At 42.8% G+C, this 12,110-nt stretch overlaps 1 protein-coding gene across 3 annotated transcripts in view; it reads left to right on the top strand.

The window, feature by feature from the left end:
- Window positions 1-1,730: 1,730 nt before the first annotated feature.
- SLAIN1 (SLAIN motif family member 1) overlaps window positions 1,731-12,110 on the top strand; it is a 160,650-nt gene continuing 150,270 nt past the window's right edge. The window contains exon 1 of one of the 3 annotated variants that reach the window (XM_069205224.1): window positions 1,731-2,457. In XM_069205224.1, coding sequence (XP_069061325.1) covers window positions 1,976-2,457 — 482 coding nt within the window. In that variant the 5' untranslated portion in view covers window positions 1,731-1,975. Of the gene's footprint in view, window positions 2,458-2,953; window positions 3,103-12,110 lie in introns of those variants that run through there. The other 2 variants (XM_069205225.1, XM_069205227.1) reach the window with 2 other exon arrangements.

Raw genomic sequence — 12,110 nt, 5'->3', positions numbered from 1 at the left:
AGTTTAGATGTTTTCTAAATTGGTGTTGCCAAATTGTTTTGCATGAAGGCCTCCATGCCAATGCTAATTCAAGGTTAGTTAAGGGTTCACTAAACTGACAAAAATAGACAAATGACTGAATCTATGCTTTGTTGAATAACGTGATAATAATACTCTGCTAAGGATAACCTATGTTGACGCCGTGTTATGTTCTAATATTCGTGATTCTTGCTTTGATGAAATCTTATCAGAGTTGCCATATCGTGACTATGCTAATGTGCTTCTTGGTTTTTAGATTAATAAATTTGCTAGTAGAATTGTAATCAATAGGGAATAAATATCACAAAACTTATACTAAACTGGTGTCCTTATTCATGACTCCAAGGTCATGGTGGTTTCTGAGTTTTATTAATGTCTCTGACGAAATTGAATTGTCTTATTCTTGTAAATATTGATGACGTTATTGACATATTAATTGACATGATGATTAGTTATCTCGTCCTAAGGTGTCTTCAATCAGGGTCAAAAGATTCATTGGCCTAAAACGAGTCCCAAAGTGAGTAAATTAGTCATAAAGGGACGCGTTAGCAAAGGTATGAGAGAGAGAGAAAGGAGAACCTGGGAGAGAAAAGGGGGACACATGGAGAGAAAGACAGCCATGGAAGGAAGATGAGACATGGTATGGGGAGGGATAGAAAACATGATAGATAAGGGACAAACCAGTGGATACATGCTCAGGTGAAAAAAAGAAAAAGACGCATGGTAAACAGAAAGCTGATAAGAGACATGAGACAGACTGCGGAAGAGGAAAAGAGTCGGGCAAGAGCACGAGAGAAGAGCGACAAAGTTGAGAATATCACAGCTATCCTTTGGTAAAAGTTAATTTAAAATTGGAAACATTATCATGTATACTTTTACATAATTTAGTGAACATAGTCACCTCTAATGAATTAAATTCACTCGTCATCCTCATCTAAGCACTGTAAATAACAGATGTTACTATTACCCAGTATTGATGGTACTCAGCTCACCAACCTTATATCTTAAGCCCATTAACTGCTTACACTTGAGCCCTCCCCCCTTCCCCTCACCCTTCAAGCTTCACTTCTTATTTGGGTGAGTACCTGCGCTTATTTTTTCCCGTTTAAAGCACAGCATGTACTCTTGATTAGATTATTCTTGTGATGCACTCAATTGCGCACTAAAGAGTATGCATGGCTGATATCATTACTGATCATTTTACCCAGTCCAAGTGAACTGCCTCTTATGAGCTGTATCCAGCCAAGCGCCACAGGTATCGCTCAGACGCCTCTCAAGTTTACACATACTGTGTGTGTCCATGAGCGGCTGGGGCCGTCTGGCTGCTTCATGAACTGCCTCCCTGAGCCTTCATTTAGTAGCACGACGTGACGAGAGGATTAGAGCTGTCTGAGGAATCACATGAGTTTTAGAGGGCTAATTTCCAGGACCCTCTAGGAAGATTCGCGATGGACTCCTTGTACTTTTGTGTCTCGACGCTAAGAAGGTGCAGCTTAATTTCGGTTTCGTGAAAATGGCCAAAGATCATAATTTTAGGTACGATCTTGGTGAGTTTTAATCGAATTAGTTGCAAACCCATGAAACTGCAGCCCACAGAGAGTAGGTTCGCAAGTGCTTGCTAGTCACTTCTCCCGGTGTAGAAGGCACCAGCGGCGCCGCCTCTTTGTTCCTATTGTGGCTCCCTGTTTTGCATGGTGGGGAAGGCCCTGCCCATGTCCTTCGTCACTGACAGGAGGCGCAAGACTGAGGAACGGAGGCTCGGGCGAGGGAGCCAATCTCAGCTCGCAGCAGCAGACGAGCCAAGTCACACCACGCCGAGGGGAGGCGAGGGTCCGCGGGGGCGGTGGCTGGCACACGGCGCGGTCCAGGGAAAGGACATCCCAGGCCAAGGCAGGCTGCCACAGCCCGGGAGAGGTGGCGGGGCTTCGGCGCAGCCTCTGCCCTCCTGCAGCTGCGGATGGCGGAGGTGAGGGGCATGGCGCCCGGCAGCGCCGAGCTGGAGGTGAAGAAGCTGCAGGAGCTGGTGAGGCGGCTGGAGAGGCAGAACGAGCAGCTCCGGAAGAACTGCAGCGCGGCTAGCGGGGGGAGCCCGCAGACCGCCCAGCACACCCCCACACTGCACCGGCCGGCTTTGCACCAGCCGCCGCCCGCCTCTCCATCAGCTCACGGGTACCGGGTGGCAGCCCCCGGGCTCTGCGTGATGCCCAGCCCGGTACCCACTCTGTTGTGCACGACAGGCGGCCTGCTGTACCAGCCTGAGCCGTACGCCTTCTTCCAGCAGCAGCTCTCGGCAGGTGGCTCCCACCCGGCTGCAGGTGCTGGAGGCGAGGAGCCACCCACACCCCCAGCCTCCCCCACTTGTACCACTGCATCCCTGCTGGACCAGGTGGAGGTCCTGGACTTGGAGGATGCTGAGGGCAGCGGTGACGAAGACACATGGTAACGACGCTAAGTACCTCACTCACCTCTCTGATTCTCGTGTTGTGATCTGCAGGTGCACCATATGTCGCAGAATCCAATTACCCGAATCTGGCTGCCTTAGTTTGTTTTTCCCATACATGGGCTCTCGTGATATGGATATATTCGCCTGTTATCGGAATAGAGAATTTCTTATGTTCGTCCATGTTTCTTCACAGGCCAGCTGAATATGTTAGCGTTATTTAATTTATGTGTGCATTTATGTGCTAATTAGAATGTGTTTCACAATAGCGGAGCAATCTATATAAAGAAGGTCAAATGGACCTACACCCTCCATGGCCCCACCCGGTCAAATAGGGCCAGGCTTTCCGATATCAGTATGAGCAAATCCTTTCCTAGCAAACCCCAAAGTGGCTCAAATTCAGGTGTGTACATTGCTGTAATGATCTGGCACAGACCACGTGGCCGTTTGCTTCATAATGACTCCCACCACACGCAGCCAGTAAGCTTCAAGCAGTGGTTCACCTGTCGCTTGCAACCCTGCTTCCTAATTCTGTGGGTTAGGGCCTCAGTTGGATTCGCTTTCTTCTCGAGGCCACGGATGTATTTTTGGGGAATTCTCGGTGCTCCTGTAACTGTAATCATATTATTGCTGCGATGTCTCTGGTACGTATGTTTTTACCCTTTTGCGATTCATTGAGCTGATATTCTCAAATGGCGTGTCCTTATATATCCCTGAGAGCTATGTAGCGCCCACAATTCAACGTGTTGTTTATGGGCGCTACATAACAAGACTCCTTTTGTTCCTTGTTAGCATTTAAACTGGGTGTAATAATGCCACAATTAAGTTAGATCATACCATCTCCTCCTTTAAAGCGCACGCTCGGTATGACGTGCGTAAATGAACATTAGTATAGTGCTTACTACATTGAGTTTAATAAGGTCAAGGCGCCGTCAAATGTATCGCGATGTATCAAATTGATTCCACTTATATTTCGGATTCAGGTTGCTTTGGGCGTTACGCCCTCTACCAAAGCACATTTTTTAGATTTTATATTTTAAAATGAGATTTTATCAGGCTACCAGACAAGGTTGCCTAAAATGTCAATAGACTGCTTGGAGACGCAGATGTTGTTAGTCCTGAAGATGTCCGTGCCTGGCCTATTCCTTTTCTTCTCAGTTAACGGGTTCCGGAGCTGGGGATTTTCAGACTGCTGCTGCCGCGTGCCCCGACTGCAGATGCAACATTCCTTGCTTTAATGAAGAACTAATGCAGTCAATAGGACTGCACCCCGCCCCCTCCAGATGCACGCGACTCAGCACCGAGCATTAGCCTCGTGAGCCGACTGTTCTGCTTATTTTTAAATCGACTCTAGCCTCCCATTTATTTAGGTGCGATAATTCCAAGTAAATCAGCATGGCATATATCCCTTCTGTCTATAGAATTCCTCTCCTCGTGTCTCCATTTTCTGATCTCTTAATCCCGTTTTCCCCTGAGCGAGCATTTTTACGGTGTTTCCCAGCCCTGCTCAGAAGTGGTGCGCTAGTTCCATTTATATCACGGGCGCGAAGAATTATTCTGCCAAATCGGTGAACTAAATTATGCGACAAGAAAATCCAAATTATGCGAGGTAATGGGGCACATTTCTTGGTAGTTTTCTTTCGCTGTTTTGTCATAAATAGTGTCTAGCAGAAAGTTTCACATTTGTGCCAGTTTAATCATCTCTTTAAGTGGGAGGAAAAGTGGAGCGTCTTTAAAGAGTGGAGGGTGGGGAGGGAGGCAAATGAATAATAACTTGAAATGCTTAAGAAGGGACATGGACTCTGTAATTGGGAGTGTGGCATAACGTATGTGAATGAGGATGTTGTGTTTGATGGCACTTGCCACCTGATCAGTATTTGGGTGCCTCGATCTCTTTTCTCTTAATGTATTCAAATAAGTGACACAACAACAAACACATATACCTAAAGCAAGTCTCACGTGTTGCCTTTACCAGTGCTTGTTGGTACTGATTTTTATTTAGTGTCACATAAATCCCAGCCCATATTCTTCCCTTGACATGATTTTACCGTGCAATCCCTCTTTGCTTATTTGTTTGCACTTTTTTCTCCACTCACCTGTTTTTGAAATCCATACGTCTGCACGTCTCGCACTTTATTTGCTTCTACAAGAACTTCCTTTCATCAGCTGTTTCCCCTCATTTTATCACACATGCTCACTGCATTATTTATTGGTACTGTCAATATTTCGTAAGATGTGTACCCCCTGTGTACACCCGTCACACATCTTCCTTACAAACGGTCCATATATGACCATCTGTGTGTGTGCTGTGCTGAGAGGCCAAACACTGGATGAACATGTAGTCTAAACACCCCTAGGGCCCAGCGACAAACGCGGAGAAACTTGCAGTGCTTTTAGTTTAAACACTTGAGTATTTAATAATACTGCATCATCCACGTCCTTTCATACTCGCAACTCACACAGAAGGGACATATATGACATGGAACATGAAGTAAAAAACGTGAACTGTCACAGGGACTGCGTCACTGACTTAGATCACTATATGATGGAACACATTGCCAGAAAAGACATCGGTGTTGTTTATTTGCAATGCAGTGAGTGTAAATGAAGGCCTGACAGGGACCCACTTCGTTGTCTCTTCTTAATTTCTTCTGGCGCTGAGCACTGGCAGGACCCATCGCACTCGAATCCCAGAGTGTAACATCTAGAACAGCAACTCAAATCTGACCATTTAACTTTTCCAAAGGGTCTGCCTCTATGCGGTGCCACATAAGCACTTTTAAGTATTCTTTGATCTGTTTGACTTTGAAACAACCTTTTTGTTGCACTATGCTAACTATGCTGAAGATAGTGGACTATGTAACAAGGACAGTAAATCCATAAATGCGGAAAATGCAACAACACTCATAATTGCAGTGTCCCTGAATATACTAGTAGTTATTAAATCAACAGTGGCCCCCAATGCGGAAATGAATAATCAAAAATTCAACCAAATGGTATTTTTAATAAGGACATAACAACACCATGAGGTGTGTGCCAGTGAAACGCCGTCTGCAAAAGATGATTCACCAGTAAGCATTTCAGTGCCCTTGACGAACCGTTCATGTCGAGCACACCACCAAGCTGATGTTTCTTCTCCACGAGGCACTCCCTCTCTGAGGCTGCTCGTAACTATGTGTATTATTATTTGGGATGGGCAGTCACTCACTTCAAGAGTTAATAATATTAACTTGCCAGGCTGAATTCCGAAGTCATTTAAATTGACCTGAGCTCAACCCTCTTGTAACTGTGGCACAGAGCAGAGAGGTTTAACTTAGGGCAGTGTGCAAAGTATTTATGCAGCACCAAAACTGCAATAAAGTAAAAACCGTAAAACATAAAAATCCTAAACCGCGGTACAAAATTATAGTAAACCCTGAAGTTGTACCTGGAGCACTGAATCGAACACACTTGCTGCGATGTCCCACTGATGGCTCCGTAGGTTTTGGATGTACAAAAAAATGTCTAGGTCCCACTTTTCAGGCTTTCAGGAGCAGCTTCTGTGGGTCGGTTCTAAGGCTCCGAGGCCTCAGGGACAGCGTTTAGAGGCCATGACTCTTCAGCAGAGGTGACAAGCGAGGTTCCGTCCAGGTCCAGTTGGTAGTGGTCACTTCAACAAAAGGACTTCTTGCAGCTTGCATGTTAAGTTCCTGTTATGACACAGGAGGTCAACCAGTTGAACCTTGGAGTCTACTTGTTTGTCCTTGATACAACAGGGGCCGGGTCATAGTCAGCAGGTCCAATGTCATTTTAACTTCTGCAGTTTCATAAAGCATTTTGAGGATGGTGTCTTGCGGTGCCAAATTTAGTTGGGGGTAATCCTTGACCTCTCCCTAACCAATAGGTACATTTTCCCAGGGGCAGCCCATTTTACTTTTGCAGCAGTTCCTGTTTGCCCTATGGCAGTCAATTCCATAGTGCCCCTCACTCTAAAATCCTTGATTGGGAAACACTATCTTGTGCAGAGGGCTTATGTACACCCAGAGGTGTGGTTGAAGAAATAAACAATCCCTTCCCCTGTCTCCTCTCCTAGCCAGTTTTGGTGGCAGCTTCTACTCTAGTGAGCTTAGACCCCACCTGGCTAGTTTGGCCATGGGAACACATGCTTTGGCTTCGTCAGGCCTCTCCTTGCACTAAAGCTTGGATGAGCAGGGCCCTCCTCTGTACCTTTCAGTGTAATCAATTTCCTGGGTGCACTCCAGCTGTCCTCCCTGGGCTGATAGGGATTTAACACTGCACACCCAGTCCATCATGTCACCAGGAATAAGCCATTGTTCTGCTCCAGGAAAAGTTTTCACACCTCATTAAGAACAAGCACTTGCTGGGCAGCTGCTGGTAGGCTAATGCAAATTGGCCTTCAGAAGCTTCAGGCAGCCAAAAGGAACTTATACATATTAAAAATCGAATCCCGGTAGATTAAATAGATTACAACATATGTACACTAGTGTTTGGAAGACTGTTTAGCAGTTTCATTTCAAATATTACAGATTAAAGTTTCTAATCTGTACTTTGGTATTTTCTATGATCCAGCTATAACCTTGCCAGTGAAAATGGCTTTTGGAGTCTAGTCACTGGGGGAATACCAATATTCTCACACATATTCCACTTCTAAGCATCATACACTCTATGTTGTGGGCTCCAAGGTGTACTTAAGGGTGCCTTATTTTTCAAAAGAAGGGTTTCCCTAATTTCAAAAATGGTTACTTTGACCGGGTTTGACAGCAGGATTTTAGGCTGCTGCAGTCGTGCTACACAGGGTCGGTCTGAAGCCATGTTTTCACAGGCGCACACTATGGATAGCTCAATAGGTGCTGCAGTCAGCATGTAACATTTAATTTCAAGGCCCTTGGTGTATTTCCTACACCAAATACTAGAGACATACTGGCAAGTTAAACATGTCAGTCATGTGTAAGCCAATTTAACCATGTCTAAACCATGCAGAAAATGCATATTTGATTCACTACTTTTTCAGCAAAGATGTTTGAATAAAACCCCTGGTTTGAGGACTTTCCATCATTTCCATGCCTCAACACTCCTCACTTCTTTATGATATCTTTTGGTTGAGAAAACTTTCAAGACTACCTTGTCACGCAACCCTATTTCTGCTGCTAACTTGTTCGATCTTATGCATTTCATGATGGTGCCAGAAGTGTATCCTTCTAAGGCTGATGTAGACGTAGGAAAATGTTTTACAAATGTCTCTCTCTTTTACATCCTCTTGGAATTAACTATCTTCAGAGGATCCAACCTTTAATTTTCCATTGGTCAGTTTTTTTTATTTTTTATTCTCATTGAGGGATGTTTACAATTCCTAATGTCTAGTTAGATAGGTTTTATTTGTTTACTTTATATTTTATTTTTTGAACAATGCATATTTATATGTTGTCCAGATTTTAATTGTGATAGATCTCATTTCGATGTTACCAAGTAGTGAGCCAGGGTGAGCTGAGTGAGGCCTATTTCACCTGTCTCCGATAGATGTGGAAGGGGGGCAGGTATGCTACTTTATGTCTTTATTCTCCTCTGTTAAACCAGATTATTTTTCATACATCGGTATTCACACCGTTTTGTCACTCGGTGAGTTAGAGTAGAATTGTGCCCCTCTGTAACACTGGAAAGGTATACATCATTCAGAATCTGAGTTATGCTTTGATCTCCTGAGGACTCAGTAAGAGGTGACTTGTACATATACATATTGGCTATCTAGAAAACACCTGGTTATTGTTGAAAACAATTCCTGTCTTTAGTAGTGGATTTATGCAGCTTGTGTTGTGTAAATCAAGGCGATCCAATGACAATTGGTCCAGAACCAGTCCCATAAACTTCACAGAAAGGGAAATTCTTGCACTGTGGTGAGAGAAAAGGCTTTGCAGTGAAGTAAAATATTGTGTGAAGATAAATGTTTACCCTTTAACTATCAGGGAATTGGTACAGCAGCCTGTCCCATATGCAATGAATGGTACATTCTGTTCATAGTATACTTGTTTTGGCTGAGGGTGAGGTTGTAATGTAATAGCCATAAAAAAGTCTAGTAAAGACCCAGAGATAGAAGGCTGTGAAAGAACTATTTGCTAATACTACCAATTCCAGTTTAGTGATAGGGCCCAAGTTTGGACATAAACAATCAATGTTTAATTGCAATTGCTTTAGTTAAGTTGTCATTCTAAAATCAATGGTCACACTACTATTCAAAATTAGGATATTTAAGGTAAAATGAGCCACGTCAATGAGAGGACTGTGAAAACCTGTAATGAAGGAAATGGGATGAGATTTGGTCAATGTTCCTTCAACCTCAGCGGCAGTCAGTCAGTTAAGAGTTGCAGTGTATTGTGATAGCCGAGTGCTCCCGCTCCCTCTGCTGCATATTAGACAGCAGGTGGCCATCTTTAGTTTGTCTAAACATTGGAGACAGGCTCTGAAAGGCTCACCACTGGGAAACGTCTATGCCGTACACTCTTTTAATGACTAGGTGTCTAAGAGTGGTTTCTTCAGAAACGTATGGGAGTGTTAGCCACACATGGGATCTGACTCCATTTCAGGTCCTTGTTTATGAGTTAAGGAATCCTGGGCTTTATTGTTAAGTAGTAAAATGCTTCACCCAAATGCCAAAATGCCACTATTTATTTATTTGCTTATTTATTTATGTATGTGTTTGTTTATAAAGTGCAGTTAACGCTCCAATGGAAACTCTTGGTGTTTATGTGACTACAAGCTCTGTGGTTACACCACTAGGTTTCACTTTCATATATTGCACACACTAACAGACCTAGACCTTACAGGAAAACATGCATTCATGCAAACAGCAAGGTTATTAAAGGATTCTATGTGCATGCAGGTCATTCCACATACAAATATACGTGAAGAATTAACAGTCATACATACATACATACATGTACCCATACGCATCGAAAACTCCCATCCCAGGGTAAAACAAATATTCAGGCATCCTTTAACACAGCACACAGGGGATCACATACATTCACACACAACTCACACACAGGCACTCATACATACACAAAGATACATGCCACTCTGAAAGCAGCAAGTGACCCCATGTTATCACTGACACCTTTATCCAGCCAGGGTTTATAGCAAAAAACGTTTCAGATGCTGGGATTTTAAACCCTATGTCTACTGTAAAAACAAACTATCGATCCCAGAAGGCAAAGTGATGCAAAAAGTCATAACTCTCTGGATGTCACACAAGGCATAGCCCACTTGAAAATATACCCATGTGCCGGTGCACTCAAGGCCTGGTGTGGGCGTGGAGGAAACATCCATTTAATATGTAGGATGCCAGCGCCACATGTTTTTGTTTGTGATTACAGATGAACAAATTCATTTGTTTGAAAATTTTGTCCACTCTACACTTTTTGTCCTCTCTTTTGTGCCATCAATTATTTCCTTTAACCTGCGTTGCTTTGCTGTAGAGCTGGCTCTGACCTCACCGTATTTTGCCGGATGCCCTCATTTTAATGCGTAATTTGAACTTGTGGCTGCTGGTAGCGGGTGCCGGCGGTCATTTTTGCAAAGTGAACTTATTTTTCTTCATCAGACTCGGCGCAAGAGAGAGTAAGACAGAAAAGGGCTAAAGAAGGAAGAAGGGAAAGACTTCAAAACATTGACTAAGAGAGAGAAAAAGTGTTGTTCAAGCAAGCTAAAGTAGAATGTTTGGTGACCACAAAAAGCTGAATAGTTTATTTTTGCGATTAGGAAAAGACGTTCTCTTCCCTAATATTACTGCTCTTATAATTAATGTTCCTCATGTTTTAATTTTTACAAAGTAAGCACTGGATGAGTGACGTGGAACTTGGTTATGATGTGTGACTTAATTTAATCATTGTCATTGAGTCACTAGGCTAGAGAAGCCTACAATGTACATACAGATTGATAAGGGTGTACGGTTATAGTCTTGTGGCATTGATGTTTTCCTTCCCTGTGAGTACACCTGTTTTGTTTTCTGCGTTAGTGGTACCATTTTGAATGAAGCAAGTCTGCTAAAAGGGGTTTTGCACTTGACTTTAAGCTTCGAACAGCACTGAAATATTTTCAACTGAAACTCCGCTCCTCAAACTGGGGCAGAGCCTTGTATACACTATGTTTATCTTTTTAGCTTCTATTCTATCAGAGATACAGTGCATGGATACCTGAGATTGTTTCTGTGTACAATTTGGGATTGCACATGATGTATGAGCATTTAGCCCGTGAACAGTGTAAGAAATTGGTTTATTAGTTGTGTAGCAGGTGAGTCCTTCTCAAATAATAAGTCAGCAATTTTCTTTTTACTGGGATCCAAGGGCCCCATTGTAGCACTTGACTCTTTCAGGGTAGCGAAGCAGAGCGGTGCGAGGTCTACACATGGGAGGTAGCGTGGGTTTGTAACCCCAGCTTGCTGTTACACAACAACACTCAGTAAATCATTATCTAGTTAGAGCTGTTTTCCTTTATAAAGGAAACATATAAGCATATATTTATTACACACATTATTAAATATTATGCAATAAATTACAAAGATACATCAGGTACAACAAATGTTCCCACTTAACATGTATTGCATGTAGCCAGTATTTAATTACACAGTAATTGCTGACCATACAGTATGTGAATGATTGTTTTGACTCTGTATGAGTTGTGTGAAGGATATATGCAGGTGAAGTGTTGGGGTTAAGTGGGGTTTGAAATGGAATGAACAATGATATTATTGTATAAGAAATGCTTGACAATTGTGTTTTTTGTAATATGATGAAATGTAGTAATAATGCACTTTATATTGAAAATGTATTTTAAAACAAGAGAAAAATAGCGATAAATTCAATACATGTATAAAAATACAGTTATGTAATCAAGCATCATTTGATTAAATCTGGGCTAGAAGCAATAAAGGTTAAGTGGAAATGTTTGTTATTATTTGAATTTGTTTTCCCCCTTTCCCAAACTTAAAAAATACTGTTGGGGGGTTCCCTCTGTGCTCTATTGCCAATACATTTAGTGACACCCTCATATCACATTACACTCATGTGTGATCCTGAACCCCATATCCACAATACCAGAAGCAATCTTGCAATATCAGATGTTGGCATTATTAATAAGGTGGGCCTACTGGCTTTGTCAGGATGTCATCACATTAATAAAAGCAACCACATCCATAATGTAACACTATAACACCATTAACTATCACCGGGAACAGTAGCAATATTCACAATAACTCCTTATAATGTTAAGCAATGTGTTGTCAACTACAATAGTTTAAATAAGGCATTTCAGTTCAAAACATGTATCAGTCTTTCTGTTGTTAGACTGCCACTGTAGCAATAGGACCAAGCACAAGGGGCACACACTCCAGAGCTCAAGAAGAAAGGTCCAGCTCTTAGGTGCTCAGAATCAATGAAAACATCTCCTGGGGTCATAATTTTAAGACCCCAGGAGACTTGGAGTAATTCATAAACATACATTCCTTGGGGGCCGCTGCACTTTCTGCTGCCCCCCAAACATGCTGGACAAATGGTGTGGTGCCCCTGCCCCTCTTGGGGTACCACATAGACAGGAGTCACTAAGATTGGGGGTGTGAGCTTTAGATTTCCCTACAGTCACTCAGGGATATCTTGTTAACGAA

Source organism: Pleurodeles waltl, chromosome 8, assembly GCF_031143425.1.
Source record: "Pleurodeles waltl isolate 20211129_DDA chromosome 8, aPleWal1.hap1.20221129, whole genome shotgun sequence".
In the NCBI taxonomy this organism is placed as follows: Eukaryota; Metazoa; Chordata; class Amphibia; order Caudata; family Salamandridae; genus Pleurodeles; species Pleurodeles waltl.
The sequence above is the reverse complement of the archived record's forward strand: the minus strand, read 5'-3'. Positions and strand labels throughout refer to the sequence as shown.